The 25,105-nt window shown below is 42.9% G+C and overlaps 2 protein-coding genes and 1 long non-coding RNA gene across 4 annotated transcripts in view; 2 read left to right on the top strand and 1 right to left on the bottom strand.

Moving 5' to 3' along the window:
- LOC311081182 (uncharacterized protein) overlaps positions 1–7,408 on the top strand; it is a 187,474-nt gene extending 180,066 nt beyond the window's left edge. Inside the window, exon 3 of one of the 2 annotated variants that reach the window (XM_084111592.1) lies at positions 3,849–7,408. In XM_084111592.1, the coding sequence (XP_083967718.1) occupies positions 3,849–4,498 (650 nt within the window). In that variant the 3' untranslated portion in view covers positions 4,499–7,408. The remainder of the gene's footprint in view (positions 1–3,848) is intronic. The other variant, XM_084111591.1, reaches the window with a different exon arrangement.
- A 4,842-nt stretch (positions 7,409–12,250) lies between these two features.
- LOC311081188 lies at positions 12,251–13,217 on the top strand. The gene is made up of 3 exons (XR_014605825.1): positions 12,251–12,526; positions 12,751–13,020; positions 13,172–13,217. It is a non-coding gene; the product is annotated as an uncharacterized lncRNA (long non-coding RNA).
- A 9,712-nt stretch (positions 13,218–22,929) lies between these two features.
- Positions 22,930–25,105, bottom strand: part of LOC311082101 (NLR family CARD domain-containing protein 3-like) — a gene marked incomplete at both ends in the record, with an annotated part of 36,344 nt that continues 34,168 nt past the window's right edge. The window contains 2 exons of the mRNA XM_084112845.1: positions 22,930–22,973; positions 23,163–23,276. Coding sequence (XP_083968971.1) covers positions 22,930–22,973; positions 23,163–23,276 — 158 coding nt within the window. The remainder of the gene's footprint in view (positions 22,974–23,162; positions 23,277–25,105) is intronic.

The following is a 25,105-nucleotide window of genomic DNA, read 5'->3' as shown; positions in this document are numbered from 1 at the left end:
TTGCAAAAGACACAAAGTGTTATAACTTCTGCATACATTAACTGATCTTGATAAAACTTCAGCAGTGTGTTTGTGGTAAGAGGCCGATCAGATGGATGCATCTATTGTGAGTGAAAGTCACAGTGCCACCAACTGGCAGGAGGAAGTGTCACTTTCAAAGTGCTTTTGACAAAAGTGGGGGGGGGGTTAGTTTTACCTACAGTTACAAAAATCAGTACGTATATTGGTCTCATCGAGCCGGACAACTTTCTAACTTGCAGTCATTAGCGCCGACCAACAGGAAGTGAGATATTTTGGTTTGAATGTGGATTTTTTGTTAAATCAGCCTCTGAATGTTAACCCACTCCTCTTAAGTGATTTATTTTATTCCCAAAAAATAAATAGTTCAAATATTTTTTAGTCCAAAAAATAAATAAATCGTGGGTGGCGGTGCCACTGGCTTGGGCCCGTCATCGCTGCTCGCAGCTATATTTTATTCTGACTGACTCTGAGGTTGTTTTTCCCTAGTAGATTATCGGATTCGTATATATCCACAAGTTTTGCATCAGATTAGCGACGGCTAATATCTGGCATCAAATTCAAGTGTACTTGGATGCAGAGATGAGTTATTTCTATCTAGAATCAGCAAAGGCTGTTTTTAATTTAATGTTACTTTAGATAAGTGTATGTGGGAATGCCACAGGCTTATATTGCATTTAATCTTGTTGTGTTGTGGAAAAGGAAAGACCAGCAATACGCAGAGAAACCTTCCCCGTATTATTGTAAACCCTCATTGGACCAATAGGCGGGTTTACAGGGTCGAAGAAGACTCGTGTTTTATTTCACAACCAGTAGATCACATAAAAACATAAATCCGCGCTATGTGCGCTTTCAATATCTCAGTCCACCAGAGCTCTCCAGAGCTTTCTCAGTCATTTAAATACTCAATCCACCAGTGCTCTCCAGAGCTTTCTCATGCTGTCACAAGTCTCAGTCAGTCCCTCTATGCCACTTCTCGTCTCCCAGGTGGCATTTATGGTTTCTTCATGCCAATTACTGAAACAAGACACAGGTATTTGTCATTTGCACTTGACCCACTTATGCCACGCTTTTCTCCAATTCTCTCCCCCGTCACAGACCTCGCTGAACCATGCCCCCCTTGCCACATACCCCCACCGCCCAACTCAGGCCGGGGAGCCGTCTGGCCTGCACTGCTCCGTCCACTGGAATGGATCTGGTGCTTCCTTTTTAGTGAAATCAGTCAGTGGGCTGGCGAGGTCCGAATAATTAGGCACATACCTTTTATAATATCCTGCCAGCTCCAGGAACTGTCTCACCTCCTTTTTGGTCTTGGGTCTTGGGCAAGTTGCAACTGCTGCTTATCAATTTAGAGACGCACCTGCCCGTGACCTAAGTGGAAACCCAGATACCTGACCTCCACACACCTAAACGCATACTTCTTTGGGCTGGCCATCAGCCCAGCCAGTCTCAGGGCCCTCAGGACAGCGCGGATATGCAGCATGCGGCCAGAGATTTCGGTCCATGAGACGCTGAAACGTGGTTGGAACCCCGAACAACACGAAAGGAAGTGTAACGAATTGGTGTCATCCAAACAGCGTTGTAAAGGCTGTCTTTTCTTTGGATAGAGGCGATAAGGGGATCTGCCAGGACCCTTTAGTTAAATCCAGTGGCGAATAAAAATGAGCGATGCCCAGCCAATCAAGCAGTTCGCATTGGATGCGCGGCACTGGATACGCGTCGAGCTTGGTTCCACCAAGTGATCAACCATGTGCATTATAACATATTAAGAGAAGGACTGTTAAGCAGATTGTAAACTAAGGAAGACAGATGGTAGTAGTGAGTGATCAGGCTCTGGCATTCTCTGTGCTGTCAATATAAAAGTCTGCCACCCTGTAAAAATAAAATTCCCACACAAAACCAGAGAGGCAGGACTTTTGTGAAGGCATACTTCTGGGTTCATATTGATGGTGCAAATAAAACCCTGATGGAAATCCTTCAAGAACTGAGTTTAGCACCCCTGGTGTATAGGATCTAGGGGTGGAACGGTACACAGAAGTCACGGTTCGGTTCAGACATCACGGTTCGGTACGAGTTCGGTACTGTTGTAAAGTTTTCTTTGATCGAAGCAGAGACCAGTGAGACAGTTGGGATCGCGTTCAACAGAAGTTGTTCTTTATTGAGAACTCCACTGTACGCGGCTGTAGAAACTTCCAACATGATCTAATCTAACATAACTTTACATGGTGTCTTATAGGCATTTTAGGAGGAGGGACTTTTGAAGGTGGAGACAAATTCAAACAAAGCATGTAAATGAGTATACAGGTTAAGGAACCCCCCCCCCCCCCAGACCGGCAGTCTCAATCCAATCAGCATAACCATTCAAATGATCCAATCAGCCTGACGGTATCACCCATATCTTCACAGGATCACAGAGACAAAAGCACAGCTGTACATTGAGCTTACTGGGCAGGAAATGCATAAGGACAAAGGGTGAGGGTGAGAGTCTCAGGAATTGACTCATTTAGAGAACAAAGGAAAACCAGGTCGGGCAGGAATATCTTGCTGTAAACTCAATAATCACTTTCTCAGTTTATATACTATCTAAATTAAAACCTCAAATGCTAAAATCAGTATTCTTCACCGTGATGTTATGTAAGGAAGCATATCTGAAAACATATTCTTACATTTTAACCCTTCAGTACAATGGAGGGAAAAGCAAAACAAAAATGCAGAAGGCAATTTTTTGTATTGTGCATGTCTCAGGCTGTACCACCTAGTGTCATACAGTCTCTCCCCTGAGCTAGCTGCAACAGCCTGCCCTGAAGTGTGTAAAGTAAGATGTAAACAAAATCAGACAATCAGCTATAAAACTGGAAATAAAGCATCTCTTATTTATGTGCAGACGCACGAGCGCAAGGGTGCGCATGGCAAAAATGTCGTCATTGCGGTGTGGGCGGTCGTGTGCGTTGGGTGCGCAAGGCCACATTTTGTGTGGCGTGTGCAGTGCGCGGCTTTTTGGTGTGTGCAGTGCGCGGCTTTTTAGCGCGCACAGCTCCGCATCCGAAGACGCACGACTTCAAGCCGAATCTGGCCGAGCATGTAGCCTACATCTCACAGTACCGGCACCCAGTTCTTGCGTCTAAATTAGTTGCTTACATTAACCAAATGAGCCTACAATAGCAGCCTACAATAGCCTACATAATTTAGAAATTATGTAAGATAACGTTAATTTAGTTGTAGGTTACATTCTCTTATCCATTTTCTTTTTCTAATGTCACAAGGAATAATCTGGTTTATTGCTTTACACGATTCTTTTATAGTGTGGTTTTGGTGTACTAAAGTGTTGTTGTACTAAAATAAACATTCACGAGTGTAGCCTACCTTACTTCTCACCGCTGATTCCTGATGGTTTAGAGGAAAATTACACCGAGTCGCACCCTGTCATTTCAAAGAATAGTAGCCTACACCGGCGAGCGCGAAGTATAAATGCCTTGTCCATTTTGGAGGCGCTGCGGAGGCAGGCGATTCCAAAGTATAAACAAACCTATCTTAATGCAGGGCTACAGATTAGGTGTCCCTAAAGAACCCGCGTATCTAACAGTAGTTCCGCATTACATTAATTAATTTGCACGTGAGTTTTATTTATTTTTATACCGTGTATTCTCTGTGTAAATTCATGCACCGAACCGTGACGCCCGTACCGATTCGGTTCGATACGAATACATGTACCGTTCCACCCCTAATAGGATCTAACATGCATGTTATTAGTTTTAATATTTATGTTTTTAATGTTTGTGATTTGTGACATTAAACTGGGATTAACTTTTCTGTCTTTTTTCACCTTCAAGATCTGATTGAAATGGAAGAGAAAGATAAGTACAAGACACGTCCTGATATCATAACTGAAGAAAAGTCTTTGAATTGCTCACAGACTGAAACAACTTCCTCACAAAAAATGGCTCAAAAGACACCAAAGACAGGGACTATAGGTAATTTCACCTGCCACCTGTGTGGACTAAGTTTCAAAAAGCAGGGAAACCTTGAAGTTCACATGAGAGTTCACACTGGAAGGAAGCTTTACCCCTGCCAAGAGTGTGGAGTAATTTTCAATCAACAAGGAAACCTTAAAGTCCATATGAGAATTCACACTGGAGAGAAGCCTTTCACCTGCTCTCAGTGTGGAAAGACTTTCAGGCAAAAAGGAAACCTTAAAAACCACATGAGAGTTCACACTGGAGAGAAGCCTTACACCTGCCAACTGTGTGGAATGCGTTTCAGGCAAAAAGGAAACCTAACTTACCACTTGATAGTTCATAATGGAGAGGAGCCTTACACCTGCCAACAGTGTGGAACAAGTTTCACTAAGAAAGGAAACCTTACAAAACACATGATCATTCACAAAGAAAAGAATCCTTTGATATGCCAACAGTGTGGAAATACTTTTAATCAACGTGGAAACCTTAAAATCCACATGAAAATTCATTCTGGGGAGAAGTAGAGTAAAGAAAAGTATTAACATTTGTATGTTAGTGTTTATACAAATGCAAGTATGCCAGACCGACACTTTACATACTGATACACTCATGAGATTGCGTTACAAACATTATTTGTAACAACAAGATCTATAAATGATATGAAACGTGTATGTGTGATAAATAGTTTAGGCTTCAGATTAGGGGATGCAGAAAGCTTTGTATAATGATTTATTCATGCGTTTTTCTGCAGTGTAAGTGCTGACTGGTGAAGGTACAGACAGCTGTCTTCTCTGATACACATGGACTCTTTAATTGCTGTGAACCTGTTGTGAACTTCAGTGGAATGTAAAACTGGTTCACATTATCACTCATTAACACAAGTCTGTGCTGAAGAGTGAAAGGACTTAACATAACCCACTGCAATCCTCTGACTGTAAGTCATAATAAATGTTTATTTGCTTGAAAACTTAGAAATTACTCTTCTTTAAAACATTGCTTTAACACTTGCATGTTTGTGCTTTTGAACACGGACCTGCTTACAACTTCACGATGCATCATTCTTAACCATTGATTGAGATAATGATTTTTTGTATACAATCTTTTCTTTTTCTTTTTTTTTTCTCTTAAGTTATAAGCTTTTCGGCGCCTCCCGCTTTTTTCACGTCAGTTTGGGTGACTGGGGTCCGAGAGGGTCTGATTATAATTTCACAAAGTCATCTGAAGCCATTCCATAGCTTAATGTGAGGGACAGAAGTCTATTTACATCATTAAATTAAAGTTTACGGAAACTCGTTTTCCCTCCTCTGTGGCTGTCAATCACTCTCCATTCAGTATTTAAACAGCGCGGGCGCCTCGTCCGGTTACGGCAGAATGCACTATAAAACTCTCTCCAATATGATATATTCACACTATAATGTGAACTTTTAAATGCGCACTTGTGCAGCGCTGCACACTGTGACTCCATGTTGCTTTGAGCACATCATTCTGCACCCGCGATGCGCATACACCCTTTGTGCGCTCTGTTTTGAAGCGTTTCATATTATCATGGTTTTACGCACTGAAAGATTATTAAAAGCCTATATTTTTTTATACCTAGCCTGCACAATACATTTAAAATAAGCATAATTTAATTGTATATTATTTCTGTGTAGTGTAGGCTATATAAATATATGCACTTCTGAATTCTTGACGTTCATGTATAAATATAAATTGTGAAATGTATGATTGTCTGATTGAATTTTATAAGAGTACTAATAGTAATTTGTTTTTATTAACGTTTAGATTTTATAAAATTACTGTGCAGATTTTCTCAAGAATTACTTTTTGCTGCTGATTTATACACTCACTAAGTTTAATAAAAATACATAATACATTTATGTAATATTTAAAGGTGTTAACTGTAATCTTACACTGCAAAATGATAACTTACATAATTGTGATGAATTTAATACTTTGAAAGTATCTGGATATTTGCTGCGGGGCGAGGGCTTCGATAATCTCTCTCTTTTTTGACCATACATGTGTTTGCATCCCTGATGGTCTCATATATGGCCTTGTAGGCCTCCCTGCGCTTTGGAGACACTGAAAACCAGTTATAAGTCTCTCGTACCAGGTATTACACACTACGGGGGATGGTGTCATTGGAAGCATGACTTACAGCAAGCTGCAGAGAGTGGCATACACAGCGAATAAGAACAAGATCTTTAAGGCCATACTCTTCCTTCAGGACTTTATGGACCCCATTGTTAGTCCCCGTCATGACAGAGGCATTGTCAGTCCCTATCCCCAGGAGTTTCTCTTATTTTAGACCACACTTCACGAGGAAACCCACAACAGCACAGGCTATAGATCTGGCATCTCCTCCCTCCAATTCAACAAGCCCCAGAAATGTTGAGACAACTGTCTCCTTGGTGTCACTAAAGTACCTTATCACAACCCCCAGGTATTTAGAAACACTTATATCTGTGGACTCATCGAGGAGGAGGCTGAAACGCTGGTCACCCACATCTGCAACCAACTTTTTGAGGAAGTATGGTGCTAGAACACCATTAATCATCTCTGTGCACTTTGTCCTGTGCATTTTGAAATGGGTAGCAGCAGTGGAGTCTGATAAAGCAGCTCTACATGCTTCTCCAATATGATCACATGCCAGCATGGAACAGTGTTCAGCAATAGCTAATGCCATGGTGGCCTCAGCCTTTTTAGCAGAGTCAATTTTTTGAATCATAAATGGCAGGTTGTTTTGGGTGGAACTATCATAAGGCTTTGCCTTTTGAGTGTGTTTTTGAGTTGCCTTGTGTTTTTTTACATCGCTAAGTTTGGCATAGAAATCAGCCTTACAATACAAACATTATGCCCGTATATTGTCTCCAATAAACGGCTTTAACCAACCTTTGAATTCAGGGTTTGATTCCCACTCCTTTCTGTATTTTTGTGTGTACAGTTTCGACATGATGAGCTAGCTAGCTAGTTTAGCTTATGTCACAGAAAGGCACAAACACGACAAGATGAGTAAGTGGACGAGACGAGTAAGTGGCTGTAAGTCCAAATAAATGCAGCGATTTATTTTTGTTAAGTGATTTAATTATTTTAGACAAAGTACATTTTACATTTTAAATCCCTTGCTGAATGTAAGACAGGGCGGGATCAGCCAGCGGCGGCTTCACGCACATAATGCGCGATTCATTTGCAGTCAGGACACGGAGGGGTGAACATCTCCGCGCTCTGACTGCAGCTGGGAGGGGCTGGTGCGCGAGAACTGGGCCGCCTGTGAGTGCTTTGCCACGGGGATGGGTCAAACGGCAGTAACCGCTGCTCGTTGAGAAGAGTAAGAACAATGTGCGGTTTCACGTCTTAAAGTCTCCAATAACACCAGTAAAAGTCGTTAGATTTGTCTCTAGTCGCTTTTTTGAAAATGTGTCGCTAGAGGGGTCTGAATACTCAATAAATATAGCGACAAAGGCGCTAAGTTGGCAACACTGCATAAGGAGTCTTTTTTTTTTCATACACTGTTGAAAAGGTCTCACCTGGCAGAATACAAAAAGCATATTTTTTTCAGTTTGAGACCAAACTATACCAAGTATTTGTATGAAAGGTTGCTGCCAAGTATACAGATTAGCCTTTTGTCAAGTTTTGGTTTGTAACGTCTTGAAACATAAAAACGTAATTTTATGACATTCTATGTATTCTTTCTAATAGTCATTGTGTCAAGCATTAATAATAACAAAATAAATCAATAAATTGCATTACTTTTTTTGGGTTCTATTTTAATTATTTTTTTCAAAATTTGAAAGGTTTTTTATCAAATGAGACCATGCACTTGTTAATAAACCTTGTTGACAACAAAAATATTGCAGAACAATGAGCTCTAAGTATACTCAAGAGATTTAGGAAAGATGAAGCATTCCTATCAGATTACAGAGACTTTAGCGACATCCTAAAGAAATGTAGAAAAGTACCAGAAGTAGGGATGGTAATTGAGAACCGGTTCTAAGTTTTATGAACCATCGATATTGTATGCCCTCGACATTAACGATTCCTCTTATCGATACTCCTGCTCTGAGTCCCAGCCATAGTATATACATACCATGAACTCACAACTTTCCCTTTTGTCCTTTATCGGGCACCATAGCACGGCGTCCTGTGCATCTGTGCGTCATGACGTCAAAGCGATTTGAGCAGAGGAGGTAATCTTGGAGAGGAAGAGGCTATCTAAAACTTGGCTTTATTTTACTAAACGAGACAAATTATGCCGTTTGCAATAACAGGGTTTTTCCTGCATTGAATTTTTTTTAGTGCCCGTCAAAGTGAGTTTTTGTCCCACCAAAGTCTTATTTGATCGGTGAGTAATGTAGATGAACTGCTGCGCTTGTGACAGGGCGCATGTTTAACTGAAAGAACGACCAGAGAGAGAGAGATCCGGTCGCGCACATGTTTCATGTGGAGCATTCAGAGATTTTTTTTTCCTGAATTACCGCTGGGTGTGAATTGTGCTAAAATAAGATGCCTTATCTTCTCTGAAAAGCGTCCCGCACGTTCAGCTGACATAAAACAACACTTTAATTAAAAAAACTATGATGAAATGTTTTCTGTGTTGACACAAATCTTGGATGTCCATGTCTAACTGCTGGGATAATCACACAACGCGCACGACACGTCCAATTCGCGAACTAATGACTTCTTTGAACTGATTCATTTTAATGAATGATTAAAACAACTGATCTTTCCAACACTGAACTCACGAGACGTCTGAATCTTTACCTTTTAACTATAATTAAGCGGTAACACTTTACAATAAGGTTCCATTTATTTAATAAATTACATAAAAGTACAGTTTGCTTACTCAAGCGTAATCTTTAAAACAAATAAAACCACTTGTTTTTTTGCCGAAAAAGCATATGAATACTTTTTTCCACACAGTGCTATCAGGAATCGATATGTTACATTCCCCATCATTGATCCCACCATAAAAAGAAAATCAGAGTGGTATTTGATTGTTCTGCCTCATTTTAAGGTACTTTACTGAATTCAGAATTGTTGCAGGCTCAAGATCCCATGAATACCCTCTTAGTTGTAATCCTCCGGTTTCGCCAAGAGCCCATAGCTGTGATGGCGGATATTGAGGGTATGTTTCACCAAGTCAAGGTTCCTAAAAAAGACATGGATTTTTTGAGATTCTTGTGTTAGCCTAATGGTGATATCTCATGAAGTTTTATCCACATTCCGTAATAACTTTTACGTGGATGATTGCCTTAAGTCAATTTTCGGATGAAAGCTGTCATTTTGGTGAAAGAGCTTAGTGCAGTATGTGCTACTGGTGGATTTAGGCTTACCAAATTGGTGAGCAATTCCCACACTGTATTAACCTCGATCCCTGAGGAGGAGGAGTGATCTAAAGAAGTGAGACATCTTGACTTGCACAGAGGAGAACTTCCTATTGACAGCATACTGGGACTTCATTGGGAGACTGAGACTGATACCTTTATCTTCAGAATAACTTTGAAGCAACAACCATTTACTAGAAAAGGTATTTCTGGTGGATTTAGTGGCGGCAGTGGCTCGGTGGTTCATGTAGGTTGACTAAAAACTGGAAAGTTGGTGGTTCAATCCTAGCCTGACTACGTCAGACTTCGTACTTCCGCTCAATTTCAGTTCGCTTCTGTACTCAGTCTGAGACAGCGACCTATCTTTCTGTTTTCCTCCGGCCTCAAAACAGCCGGCCAATCAATGAACAGAGGGCGGGCTGAGAGCCGCGACGTAGACGCTGATTGTACCATGCATACCTGCAAACTTGTCGCTTTTCGGCGACAATCGCCGTTTTCATTGTCAATTGGGTCATTCACGTGAATCGTGTAGAACCGGAGAGTGTAGAATCGGAATCTCAACTGAGCTCGCGCCTGTCAAGAGAGGGAGGTGGGGGTGGGCTTGCGTGCCATGTAGGCCATTGGACAATTCTTATAAATGACATTTTTTCTGGACCAATCGGAATCTCAGCGCTTGCTTCAGGATCTTGAAACACACTGCCATCTGTGTTCGCGCCTGTCAAGAGACACCTGACCTAATGTGGAAACTCTGATTGAAATTGAATTCAAGGTAAGTCAGTCTTTTTGGAGCTAAACAACAGATATTTGTTTGCTTAAGTCAAATAACGTCAGCTAGCGTTTTTTTTTTTCATACAGTTAGCCTATGCTTCGAGCAAAATGCTTAATAGCAAGCAATACAAGCGGATCAAATGCTGGAATTTCCGTTAGCAAGATAGCAAATTTTCTAGCCATCTAACATTATTAGCTAGTTGTAATGTTAATTCCTGCATTGTCTGACCGTCTTGCTAACTAAAGTTATCCATTTAGCTTGCTACGTAAGTATATAGTAATTCAGATAGCCAACTTAGGTTGTAACCTTATCATTAACGTTAGCCTCTAACTTAAGCCAGGTGCTCTGCCCTGAGTTCTGGCTACTACTCCAATTCTGAGCTACCCTGATTAACGACACGTTATGGAGGTTGTCGTGTGCGCAGCAGTCATTCAAGTCAGATGGAAGCGTAGCCCTACTTTTAAAGCGTTTTTGATGTGTTGATGTGGGTAGATGTGACTGTTTAGACAACAGCTGATGCGAGAGTAATACAGTGTGTAACATAAAGCAGTTTGACGTCTTGTTGCATTGGATGCGCCGCATTACTTGTAAACAATGTCTATTTATAATCTGGCGAACGTGCAAGGCTAATGCACCAAACTCGCCGACAGCAAATTTCTGTATAATAAAGGGCTACATTTTGCATCCAAAGCTGTCATTTGAAATCTTTGCATTGCATTGTGTGCTACAGTCTTGTAATGAATATTCATGTTAAATCCCACCCAGGGCAGCTCAGAATTAGAGTAGCCTTATATCTTGAAAACACCAATCAGTCCTTGGTTCGATGAGATTGGCTAACTTATCCTGTGTTCATTTTCCATTTTAGAATGAGGGAGCTGAATGAGGAGGACTCATTGTATGTAGCACAACTAGACTCAGCAGGGAGATGCAAGTGGAGCTGGGCATGGCTCAAGGTGGAAGTGAGGCAGGAAGTGCAGGATGTTGAGCATACAGTGCCTCTGTCATTGTATTTAAGAAAAATAGATAAGGCAGGACATGCCAGATGTACCTTATGTACAAAAGAAATAAACTATGCCAAGAAGGGGGTGTATGCCCTAATATCCCACTGTGCCACATCCAAACACAGAGAAAAAGTGTTGACAATTTTGACAACCAGGAGCATTTGTAGTCCCCCTGATAATGCTATTCATGAGACCCAGGGACCAGAAGAATTGAGAGAGAGAGGGAGGTTTCAGCGTGTTGTGAATGCAGAGGTTTAGTACCAAGTATTTATACAGAAAATTGAATGAATTGTTGGTTGAATTATATTTTGAACACTAGCACTTTGAGATTGTTTTATTCAGTGTAAAGAGCACTGCAAATAAAATGCATTAATAATTATTGAACAGAAATGTATTTTGATATATACTGTATATTGTATATCAGCCATACAATACAGGCAGACAATTTCATCATAGTAGATCTATGTAGGGATAATTTGCAAGGTTGCATTTTAATGATTTTAATTTGTTTTACTATCAGGCAATGGTTCTGGGCACTTTGGCAGAGCACTCACTGCCATTCACAATGGCCCCGTCATTGTCAACCTTGCGCAGACGCTGGCCCAGGACAAAGTGGCTCTGAGCCGCATGAAGTTGTCGCGAACAGCAGCGAAATATAAAATGGTTCACGGCATGGGGAAGACATTCTCCGACCGCATCATCAGCAACATCAAAAAGTTCTCCATCAATCTTGATGAGGCTACCTCAAGTAGTGACAAAAAGGTAATGCAGTAATGGTATTAATAGAATAGTAATTCCTAGGATTTATACAATGCTTTGACACCTAAGGCAATTACAGGAGAACACCGGCCATGTATATCCCATCAAGCTTACACAGTGCTTTCATTTGGAGAAATAACATGAACATTTGGCACAATATTTACTTTATATAAAACATGTCTGTCCACATAGGTTCGCTTTATCTGCTGTCCTGATATTCGGTCAATATTGTTATTTTTCCTACTGACAGCACTCAGTAACCTCGATCAAGAGGATGTGAGTTAAAAACAGTCAACATTCTCAATGGTCTTCTCATTTATACAGGTGCTCTCCATTTTGGTGAGCTATTATAACCCAGAGAGGAAGGCTGTTGATGTGGAGCACCTTGGGTCGTTTGAAGTACTTAAGGTAACTACAGCAACCCTGGAGAATGCCCTGGACAAATTCTTCACAGACAATGATATCCTGTGGTCCAACATGGTGAGCATGATGATGGATTCCTGCGCAGTGATGCGAGGCAGCAAGTCTGGCCTGGAAACTAGAGTTCGACACAACCACTGCTCAGAGCTTCTAGATATCGACGGGGACTCATGCCATCACATGCATAATGCGTCAAAGAGATTTGCCAGTGCTTTCAACGGTCATCTAGAACAGCTCTTCAGTGACCTGCATACTGATCACAAGTGGGCTTCTGACCAGGTAAATTCATACAGGAGTGTAGAGCACTTGTGTATAGCTCTTTTCCACCTTGACAGTACTGAATGGCCTCTTATTCACCCATTTCGCCAATGGCAGCAGCTGCCATGCGGGTATCCTGCTCATTTTGGGTTTCATTCTCTTTCCCAAGGACATTTTTGACAGAATTTGAATTTATATATATATATATATATATATATTATATGTGTGTTCTTTCTATTTGTCAGCAGGCTTATCTCCAAGAGATCTGTGATTACATGAGCATTCCCGGTTCAACTCCAAAGAGATTCATCCCACACCGTTGGCTGTCGTCTTATGATGTTGGACTCAGCACTCAAACCATGCTTCCTGCTTATAAGGTCCATTCTTTGGGTTCATGAATGCGGAAGACAAGGCTCTGTACAAAGAACCTTTGGAAAAACTCTATGATGCTCATCATGTGAATGAAAAGGCCCAGAGACGCATTCAGACTTTTCATAAGGACCTCAGTGGGAAAGGTAAATCAACACATTGCAGTTATAGATTGGCTGGGTAATGTGGCCAAATTATGGGAATATCTATGGTGTGTCAACATTGGCCTGCATGGTCACTATCTGACATTTGCTTTGGTAAATCAACAAATTAGAGCTTTGATATATTCTCTTCCAGGAATGACACAGCAGGGCAGAGACAGAAAGCAGCGGTTGGTTAAAGGAGAACTCCGGTCAATTTTAACATTGAGCTCATTTTTTTGTACATTTGGAGTGCTGTCAATACAGAGAACAACGACAAAAATCGGTGTTGCCTACACCGTGTTATTCTCTTTTTAAAATTTGCACCCTGTTGACTTCAATGGGGCAATATTTCAACCTGCTTTTAGCCTCTTAACATCCTTGATGTGTCATTACAAGTGCACAGCCATGTGAGTGATTCCTTCGGAGTGAACGCGAGTCAATCTGACTGCAGTAGATGTGAAAGATATGAGTAAAAAAGATGTTTATTCAGTCAGCGCAAATACCTGTATTTACATCCTGTTTTCGGTCGAAGTCCATAGTAATCGATTGTCGAGTTCACGCACGTGATCATAGGTACTAAACCAATGCGCGTGAACTCGACAATCGATTACTATGGAATCCTTTAAGAAACTGTGGCATGAAGACACCAAAAGCCCTTTTGTGAAACCCTTGTCCAGGCTAAGAAGGAAAAAATAAATGTTTTTCAGTATAATATAATTTCTGTTTTGGTTCTTTTGTTGTTTTCTTATTTTAGTGTCATGCGCCTAACACTTACTTGAGTTCACAGTGTCGGCGTCGCCCATTCTGGCTTTAGATTAGATAGATTTACTTCACATAATCTGCAAAAGTCGTTCACAGCCATGTTCACTCCGGTATTTCACTCGATGGTTTTGTTTTCGCATCATACATGTGTTTACAGTGGAAGTTAGATGCGGCTGAGCCTGCGCATAACACGTCATAACCAAACGTTATGTGATTGGCTTATGGGTAACCAATGATTTTAAACTTCAGACAAGCGTCCCCCCCCCCCGCGAGAAAGAAAACACTTTTCAATTATGCCCTTCCAGACTCTGTCTACGAAGCAAAGCGAAGTAGCAGAATTTGGTATTGCCAGGCTAGTTCAATCCCTGGTTCCACCTGACCAAGTGTCGAGGTGTCCATGAGCAAGACACCTAATCCCAGGAGCTGGATGGCGCCTTGCATGGCTGACACTGCCGTCGGTGTATGAATGAGTGAATGAATGGGTGAATGTGAGTGTCACGGTTGGTAGATCCGCTGTCTCATTCTAGTCTGTGTGTTCACTTGTGTGTTTGAGTGTGTGGGTGTGTCTCAGTTCATTCATTGTTTCATGTGGGCGTTGCCGCTGATCATCCCTATCATCCTGATCAGCGGCAGCTGATTGTAATAATCACAGCCTATTTAATGCCCTGTCTTTCGTCTCATGTTTGTCAGATCTAGGGTTGGGTACCGAAACTCGGTTCCAATAGGGAACCGGTTCCGACGTAAACGGTAGTAACCAGACCGAATAAGAACGAAACTTTCGGTGCCTGACGTTTTTTACCGCCCCCTATAAAACATCTCGCGGCACGAATGATCCATAATAAAACATCTCCAGTTAACCAGCAGAGCATTCATTTAATTCGTTTGTTAAATAAGAGATCTAGCGCTGAAATGTGTTTTTTAAATCAAGTGATCAAAGTGCTCGTTGCCGCTGCGATCAGTGGCGCGGATACAGTGTTTTCTCTTGGCTCGCGCACACACTTGGCTTCACTCGGACGCGCGCTTCAATACGTTGCGGAGATCGATCTATTTATGAGGCGCCGTCTATATGATTATGTGCGGGGAGAGTTTGTGTGTGCGTGCTCGCGTCTCAGATGAGTATGTGCGCGGAGAGTTTGTGTGTGTGTGTGTGTGTGCTCGCGTCTCAGATGAGTATGTGCGCGGAGAGTTCCGCGCGTCTCGTGTGTGTAGAGTTTGCGTGTGTGTGCGTGAGCGACTTTAGAAGTTGTGCATTTCATATGTATTAGTTTGAGCATTCAGTAGTATACATGTATGTGTGACTACCTAGTACATGTGTATGCAAGGGTTTCATATGTGCGTGAATGAAGTTTGATTTAAGCCCTAGACGGCGCCTCATATCTATTCGTTCTGGTGAAATCTCAAAATATAATGGACACAAAGTGTCCCTGCTTGATATACAACCACTGATGAGCATAATCGGTTTAAAAAAATAAAAAACTACGAATGCGGATTAGAACCCAAAACCTCTGACACGCTTGACTAAAGTTCAAGTTCAGCTGCCAGTGTTCCTCTTCGGGTAAGTCTAGTATTTTAATGACAACTGCAAATCTTGCATATCAAGTAGGGCTGTCAAAGTTAGCGCGTTAATAACGCGTTAACGCAAAATCATATTAACGGCACTAATTTTTTTAACGGTCGATTAACGCAACGCGTATTTTCTGTTTGACCCAAGGCCCAACCACTAGTTGGAGAAACGGAGATACACAGTGTTGCCAACTTAGCGACAATGCAGACCCCTTTAGCGATTTTTTCCCTTCAACAAAGCGCGCAAACCTTATTTAGTTTCTGAGAACCGGTACCGCGTTCGCCGGTACTGCTCTCTCAGCACGCGCGCGCTCCTCCCTCTCTCTCTTTCTCTCTCGCTCTCTCTCTCTGCGTCTCGCGTGGAGGAGCAGCGCTTTAATTCAGTTAAACACAGATGTTGCTTCACTAATTTGACAAGTATAGCCAAAATCAGAGCACGGATATTGTCTTTATCTTATGTGTGTATTTGATTTCACCAGACGACGGCTAGATTATCAGAATCTTTGTGCAGATTAACTTAACATCTTGGAAGGGAGAGCTGTTTATGTTTATTGGGTCGCGTTTCAGTCACCATTTCAAATTCATTCCGTTGTTTGACAACAGAAACAGTAAAATATACCAATGAAAACAGTTTTATTCAGAATTTAGCTTCATCAAAATGGGCGCAGAGAGAGACAAACTGCAATGTAGCCTAATAATAAATCCTAAATGTACATTTAGCATTTTCAGAAGAGCTGCCCTGCATGCAAAAATCTAAACATGTTTGTGTTAGTAAATTGCTCAGTGCAAAGAAAGAGAAGTAATGGAAACCTGGCATTTCTTTGTTCTTTCTACATGCATCTAATAGACATGAACAAGTTCTTTGAAAAACATCTATGACCTTTGAAACATGTCTCGTCTTCATGCTCTATATTGACTATGTCTATGGTTTCAATAATAAACATACATTTGCATAAAGCATCTACAGTATATTTATCCATGCCCATGTTGATTTAGAGTATTACAAACTTGAAAAGTATTCATTTAAAGTACATTTAGAACAAATTAAAAAAAGTGCGATTAAATGCGATTAATCGCGAGTTAACTCATGCAATCATGCGATTAATCGCGATTAAAAAAATTTAATCGATTTGACAGCCCTAATATCAAGTATTAAGTATATCAATATCAAGTATATTTATATGGCTATACTGTGTGTTAAATATTTCTGCTCAGTGTCAGATATTTCTCTGTTTTGTAAAAGTCATAATATGAGAAGACAACATTTTGATCTTAACTCAAGTGTTTTGTGCTACATCAGTAGCCTTTTAAAGGGCACAATTTTTCATTTAATCAGAAATCAGAAAATCTTTTTCAGAAAATCACACACACACAAACACACACACACACACACACACAGAGGTATTATTTTTTTGATAAAGTGTGTGCGGTTTAGTTTTCTTAAGTACCGTTTCAAGAACCGTTTAAGCACCGGAACCGTTTGAAAAATACCGAGTAGGTACTGGTATCGGATAAAACCTAACCAATACCCAACCCTAGTCAGATCGTTGTTTGATGAATCCCCGTCTGCGTGCCTGCTCCTGTTTATTCCCTCTTGTTTTGCCTGCACTGCACTGCACTGGACTGGATTGTTTCACCGCCGATCTCACCGCGGATTCATCACCTGCACTCTCACTACGGATCGCCTGTCTCAGCCCCTGTGTCACGCTCTCCTGTTGCTGTGTTCCTGGCGATCGCATCAGGAAGAATACGTTGTCTGTCATTAACCTTGAGTATTTGTTACCTAATAAATATATTGTGCACTCGCACTTGTTTCCTATCAGTTTGTCATTACAGAACGATCTGACCCAACATGGAAGCAGCGAGCGCAGAGTCCTTCAAGGATTTTGTGGACCACAGTATCGGCAGGATGGATCAGCAGCAGGAGAGTATCTCTAACACCGGACGCGCGGTTCAAGCACTCGTGACACAGGTGTCCGGGCTCACTCAGCAAATCCAACTGCTGAGCCGCCCACACCGCCTGTTCCCCCCGTCATGCCAGACATCAGAGATCGTCCGGAACCACGCCTACCTGTTCCTGAGAGCTATGCTGGTGAGCCGAACTTTTGAAGAGCGTTTCTCACAAAGTGTTCTATGCATTTTGCTCTACAGCCGAAGACGTTCGAGACCGAGACATCCAAGGTGGCCTTCGTCCTTACATTACTGAAGGGGAGAGCGGCGTTGTGGGGAACAGCGGTGTGGGAGAACCAAGACCAATGCTGCGCCTCGTTCCACGCACTCTCCACGGAGATGAAGAGGGTCTTCGACCGCGCGGTGGCCGGCCAGGAGGCGGCCAGAAAACTAGCCGACCTGAAGCAGGGAAGCTCCTCGGTGGCGGATTACTCGATTGAGTTTCGGACCCTGGCGGCGGAGTGCAAGTGGAACGAGGAGGCACAGTGGGATATGTTCCTGCATGGGCTGTCCGACCATGTGCAACGCGAGATCTACCTGCTGGACCTGCCTCATCAGCTCAACGGGCTCATCGACCTGGCTCTGCGGGTGGATGCTCGCATCAACCAGCTGGACCAACACCTCCACCCCATCCGCACCCACGGCAGCGTTGGGCCGAGGGGCAGCCTGGAGGAGAGCACGGTCGGACCCATCAACAATCACGAGCCCATGCAGGTAGGGAGAGCTCGGCTTTCCCGGGCAGAGAGAGAAAGGCGGAGATCCCAAGGACTCTGCCTTTACTGTGGCGGCCGTGGACACTTCCTACACTCGTGCCCGGTAAAAGAGCAAGCCCGATAGTAAGGTTGAGGCTACTATCGGGTGGGATCTCCGCCGGGAAGTCCTCACCATCCACCCTCCTTCCGGTTAGGCTGAGATGGGCCAACAGCACGCACACCTGCCAAGCACTTGTGGACTCCGGGGCCGAGGGGAACTTCATGGACATTCACTTAGCACACAAGCTTCACCTTCCCATCTCGTCTCTTCCTCATCAGATCTCGGTCAGTGATCTTAATGGTCAACAGCTCCCCAACATATCCCTCTCCACTGGTCCCATAACCCTCATCACCTCTGGCAACCACGTTGAGACTATCCCCTTCCTCCTTATGGACTCCCCTGTCGCCCCGGTGGTGTTGGGTCACCCTTGGCTCGTCAAACACAATCCTCGTGTGGACTGGGGCTCCAACACTATTTCCATGTGGAGCGAGTCCTGCCACGAGTCCTGTCTTGTTTCTGCCTGTCCGTCTGTGTCTGTTTCTGTGTTACAGGAGAAGGCGGCGGATGTGTCAAACGTGCCTGCGGAGTATATGGACCTGAAGGAAGTGTTCAGTAAGTCTCGGGCTGCTTCTCTCCCTCCGCATCGCCCCTATGACTGTGCGATAGATCTAGTGCCAGGTAAGTCTCCGTCTAAAGGCAAACTTTACTCTCTTTCTGTACCAGAGAGGGAGGCCATGGAGAAATATATTTCTGATTCTTTAGCAGCTGAATTCATCCAACCTTCCTCTTCTCCCGCGGGGGCGGGATTCTTTTTTGTGGGTAAGAAGGATGGTTCTCTGCGACCTTGTATTGATTACCGGGAGCTGAACAACATCACGGTAAAGAACACCTACCCTTTGCCGTTGATGTCTTCAGCTTTCGAGAGGTTGCATGGGAGCATCCATTTTCACAAAACTGGATTTACGTAATGCCTATCATTTGGTTCGCATCAGGAAGGGGGATGAATGGAAAACCGCGTTCAATACCCTCAGGGGGCACTTTGAATATTTGGTTATGCCTTTCGGGCTTTCCAACTCCCCAGCGGTTTTTCAGGCACTCGTCAATGACGTGTTGAGAGACATGGTTGATCAGTTCATATATGTCTACCTGGATGACATATTGATTTTTTCTTCGTCTCTCCAGGAACACGTTCAACACGTCAGACGAGTGCTTCAGAGGCTGCTAGAGAATGGGCTTTTTGTCAAGGCGGAGAAATGTGAATTTCATGCACAGTCTGTCTCTTTTTTAGGATACATCGTCTCTTCCGAGGGAATGCGCATGGATCCTGACAAGGTTAAGGCTGTGATTGATTGGCCAAGTCCAGATTCCCGTAAGGCCCTACAGCGGTTTCTGGGGTTCGCCAATTTCTATCGGCGTTTCATTCGCAATTTCAGCCAGCTAGCCGCACCTCTGACAGCCTTGACCTCCCCCAGAACGACGTTCAGGTGGTCGGACACAGCTGAGGCTGTGTTCTCCAACCTCAAAAGTCACTTCGTTTCGGCTCCCATCCTAGTCGCCCCTGATTCCCCACGTCAGTTCGTGGTGGAGGTCGACGCGTCAGAGGTGGGGGTAGGAGCAGTTCTATCCCAGCGCGCGTCCTCAGATGACAAGATGCATCCTTGCGCGTTTTTCTCCCATCGTTTATCATCTGCCAAACGTAACTATGATATTGGTAACAGAGAGTTATTGGCCGTCAAGTTAGCATTGGAGGAGTGGCGTCATTGGTTAGAAGGGTCGGGGGTACCTTTTATCGTTTGGACCGATCACAAGAACCTTGAATATATTAGATCTGCCAAAAGACTCAACTCCAGACAGGCTCGGTGGGCACTTTTTTTCGGACGTTTTGACTTTACTCTCTCGTACCGCCCGGGTTCCAAGAACATCAAACCCGATTCATTATCTTGTATTTTTGATCCATCCGAACGCCCGGTTACTCCCGAGTGTATTTTACCCGAGAAAGTAGTTATCTCCACACTCGTATGGGAGGTCGAGTCGAAGGTCAAGACGGCCTTAGAAGGGGTAACGCCTCCGCCCGGTTGCCCACCGAATCGTTTGTTTGTGCCGGAGGGGTCACGGTCCGACGTTATTCGATGGGGTCATTAATCAATCAATCTGAGCGAGCCAACCAAGACCTGGAGAGAATGTTGTGATGTTTGGTCTATAAGAATCCTTCGTCCTGGAGTCAACAACTCTCTATGGTTGAGTACGCACATAACTCGTTGCCAGTGTCATCCACGGGCCTCTCTCCGTTTAAGTGTAGCTTAGGATACCAGCCACCTATTCCGAGTCTGGAACCCGAAGTCGCGGTCCCCTCCGCTCACGCCTACGTCCAGAGGTGTCACCGCACATGGTCTAGAGCCCGTGAGACTCTGCTCCAAGTGGGGGCGCGCACCAAGGCTAAAGCCGATCGCCACCGGTCTAGGCCACCCGTATACGTCGCTGGTCAAAAAGTGTGGCTTTCTACTAAGAACATTCCTCTCCGCTCCGTGTCTAATAAGCTTGCCCCCAAATTCATCGGCCCGTTCACTATCACCAAAATTATTAGTCCGGTGACAGTCCGCCTCAACCTTCCTCCAGCGTACAGGAGAATTCATCCTGCCTTTCATGTATCCAAAATAAAACCCATGTTTCGTTCTCATCTTAATCCGCCTGCCCCGGTTCCTCCCCCGCCGCGACTCGTAGATGGGGAACCTACTTATTCGGTACATCGTATCCTGGACTCGAGACGGAGAGGACGCGGGTTCCAGTACTTGGTGGACTGGGAGGGTTACGGTCCGGAGGAGAGGAGTTGGGTACCTGCTCGAGACATCCTGGATCACTCCCTCATCGATGATTTCAATCGACAGGTAGGGTCGTCTGGGAACGCCAGGAGGCGTTCCTAGGGGGGAGGGTACTGTCACGGTTGGTAGATCCGCTGTCTCATTCTAGTCTGTGTGTTCACGTGTGTGTGTGGGTGTGTCTCAGTTCATTCATTGTTTCATGTGGGCGTTGCCGCTGATCATCCCTATCATCCCGATCAGCGGCAGCTGATTGTAATAATCACAGCCTATTTAATGCCCTGTCTTTTGTCTCATGTTTGTCAGATCATTGTTTGATGAATCCCCGTCTGCGTGCCTGCTCCTTTTTATTCCCTCGTGTTTTGCCTGCACTGCACTGGACTGGATTGTTTCACCGCCGATCTCACCACGGATTGATCACCTGCACTCTCACTACGGATCACCTGTCTCAGCCCCTGTGTCACGCTCTCCTGTTGCTGTTGAAGGGGGTGGATTGGAATCCACTGCTGCTTCAATGTATATGTAATGAGTGATTATAATCAAGGTATTAATCAATACTTTTCCTTCTAAATATCATATGGGTTGAATTACTTCTCTGAAGATTTGATTTTGTTATAGAAGTTACCAGTGTGATTACTGAAATGTTCTTTTCATATTCTTTAATGTCTGTATTTGATATTTGAATGCAGTAACATTGCTTGCCTATTTATCCCAGCTTCCAGAAATTAAATAGGGACTGGTTTTGTGTTTGAGAAAGTTCTTCAACATGTTAAAACATATAGGGGTCATTGAAGCCAATAGTTTAAGGGACCATTTCTTTGTTAAAGCCTATATTTTCCATTTAGACTAAAGTGTCCTATCCTGAGAGAAAGAACTTGTTATCTTGATGTTTTGAGATGAGACTCCTGTTTATAGTTAGAGCCTGGCCAAATCCAACCTTGGAAAAGCTGTGTGTTGGTGTGTGTGTGTTAGTCTTCTTGCTTACAGGTTAAGGAACCACTGGCATTGTTGGAGATTGACTGAGTTGTTGTTCGAGACATGCTGGCACCCAGCAACCCAAATCTGCGACCTGGAAGGTCACAACGTGCCTGACTTCAGGGTCTGAGTGTCAGCGGCATAATCTATGGAGATATGCTTCTGTCTATCTGTATATGTGTGGAAAATTACTATGTTTATGAATTTCTTAGCCAATGAGAATCATTCAACCTGTAAGCAATGACGTAGCTTAGACCTTGGAAATGGTATAACTGCTGTGATCTTTGTAACTGTAAGGGGGGCGGCCTACGAACTCCTGTGTGAGTCTTGAAGCTGACTTCTGCTGATGAAACTGCAAACTATCTTCAGTAAAACTTTTCTTCAATTTTTTATAATTCCGACTCCGGGTCTTCTTTCAAACATCTGGTCTATGGGTCCTAAACTGTTAACCCCTAACACTGTGTTCCTGGCGATCACATCAGGAAGAATACGTTGTCTGTCATTAACCTTGAGTATTTGTTACCTAATAAATATATTGTGCACTCGCACTTGTTTCCTATCAGTTTGTCGTTACAGTGAGGCAATATGTAAAGTGCTTTGGTGGCCATGGGTCTGTTGAAAGCGCTATATAAATGCAGTCCATTTACCATTTAGGCTCACCAAATTAGTGAGCAATTGCGGCACTGTATTAACCTCGATCCCTGAGGAGGGGGAATGATCTAAATAAGTTAGGCATCTTGACTTGCACAGAGGAGAACTTCCTGTTGACAGCGTACTGGGACTTAATTGGGAGACTGAGACTGATACCTTTATCTTCAAAATAACTTTGAAGCAACAACCATTTACTAGAAAAGGTATTTCTGGTGGATTTAGGCTCACCAAATTAGAGAGCAATTGCGGCACTGTATTAACCTTGATCCCTGAGGAGGGGGAATGATCTAAAGAAGTGAGACATCTTGACTTGCACAGAGAAGAACTTCCTGTGGACAGTGTACTGGAACTTCATTCGAACACTGAGACTGATACCTTTATCTTCAAAATAGCTTTGAAGCAACAACCATTTACTAGAATAGGTATTTTGTCAGTTACCACCTTAGTTCACGACACTTGGACTCCTTGCTCCAGTAAAGCTGCCAGCTAAAAGAATTGGACAAGAGTTGCAGATGGGATGAAGAAATTCCTGCAGCCTTTGCACAAAAATGGGACAGGTGGCTAGAGGAACTCAAGCTACTTTCGAATCTGAACTTCAGCAGATGCTATACAGTGCTCAATTGCACCACTTCACCAATGCTGGCTAAATCGGCTATGGTACAGCTAGCTACCTACATCTCGCAGACACTAGATGTTCTTTCCATGTTGTTATTGTGATGAGTAAGGCAAGAGTAGCCCCACTGAAGGTCATGACTATCCCTATACTGGAGTTGGCAGCCGCAGTTCTTGCTGCAAAAGTCAACAGAATGTTAAGAGAAGAACTAGAGCTAACTCTGGACGATTCACTATTTTGGACAGACATTACATCAATCCTCAAATACATCCTGAATGATACTAGCAGATTCCAGACATTTGTGTCCAACAGTTTCAAATATCAGAGATCTGTCACAGAGTTTAAGTTTCAGTGGCGTTATGTGAATTCTGCAGCCAATACCACTGATGAAGCCTCTCGAGGTGTAAGGTCTAGCTCTTTAAGAATGATGGAAGATGGCTGAGAGGGCCAGAATATTTGAAGAGTCCCGCTCTGGCTGACTGGCCTGAATTGCCTCAAGAATCACTTTGCATCTCAGACAGTGATATAGAGATAAAGAGAACAACTGCTGTTTTAAGCATCACTACAGCTAGTCCAACTTCATTCAGTCAGCTAATAGATTATTTTTCATCATGGGAGAAATTAAGAGTAGCATGGCTGTTCATCCTAAAGCTCAAGAGTTGCTTGATAACCACATGATTAAAATCAAATACCAGCTTGGTGCCCAAACTCTCTCAGTAGAAGATCTTGTACTTTCTATTTTTAGCGACTTTTCAGACCCCTTTAGCGAATTCTTTTCAAAAAAGCGACTAACGACAAATGTAGCGACTTTTTGGACAAACCTCAGCGCACGGCTGCTGTGCTGACAGAGGTGAATGAGCATTGTTTTTCCACAGACTTGTCACTTATCTGCTTTTCTTTTGTTTTATATTTAGAGAATTTAGTTTGACCATTTTAATTTCCTTTCTTTTCTTGTGCTTATTACTTGTAATACTCACTTATCACAGAGCTTTAGTTCATCCGGTTCCCGAACTCTCTCAATTCAGATAATTTTCCACATAGGCCTAAAAATGTAATCATTCACTATATCATAGCAACTCGTTCTATTGTCTGACAAAAAAATATACAGGAAATGAAAACAGCTTTATTTGACATTTATATATTATATTATTTTATAATATATGATATTATATTAAATACAGTATGTGAGCATTAATTTAGAGAGAAAACACATTAGGCAACCAAAACGCAAGTACAACGTGATGACGTCATGAATATGCTAATTGACGTATGCAACATTTAGCGACTTTTAGGGAAGGCGTTAGCTACTTTCCTTTGAAAATAGTTGGCAACACTGTACTTACACCTGAATCTAATTACACCTACCTTACCACCTTTCAGTCATGTTAGAATCAATTACTTTGGTCTCACTGAGGTGAAGAGGGGTAGAACTAATGTCAAAAATTATAGTGTGATATTTACTAACAGTAGAGCAGTTCATATTGAAATGGCCTGTTCTCTTTAATTGTTCCATCAGAAGTTTTATTTGTGGAAGGGGTCAAGGTAAAGAGATAATTTCGGATAATGGAACCAACTTCATCTGGGCAGAGTGAGAGTAGAAAGAGGCTCTTGCTAACATCAATCAAGACAAAATACAGAAGGTACTGCTGAGAGTGAATGTGAAGTGGACTTTTAATCCGCCTTTATGTTCTCATAATGGAGATGAACAGGAATGAATTATTCGAATCCTCAAAGAGATCCTATGTTCCGTACTGAGACAGCAGACGCTTGATGATGAAGGCCTACAGACTGATCTATGTAAAGTGGAAGGCATACTCTACAATTTTCCAATTACCACAGTTTCTGAGGATGCTCAAGATCTAGAAGCCTTAACCCCTAAACATTTGCTTCAGATGAAAGTAGTTCCTATTTTGTCTCTCTGGCTTTTTCAAAAGGATGACATCTATTCCAGAAGAAGATGGAAACAAGTACAGTACATCTGTGATCTTTTCTGGAAACAATGGAT

This window comes from Abramis brama (genome assembly GCF_963993115.1).
Source record: "Abramis brama genome assembly, chromosome: 4".
Taxonomy (NCBI): domain Eukaryota; kingdom Metazoa; phylum Chordata; class Actinopteri; order Cypriniformes; family Leuciscidae; genus Abramis; species Abramis brama.
The sequence above is the reverse complement of the archived record's forward strand: the minus strand, read 5'-3'. Positions and strand labels throughout refer to the sequence as shown.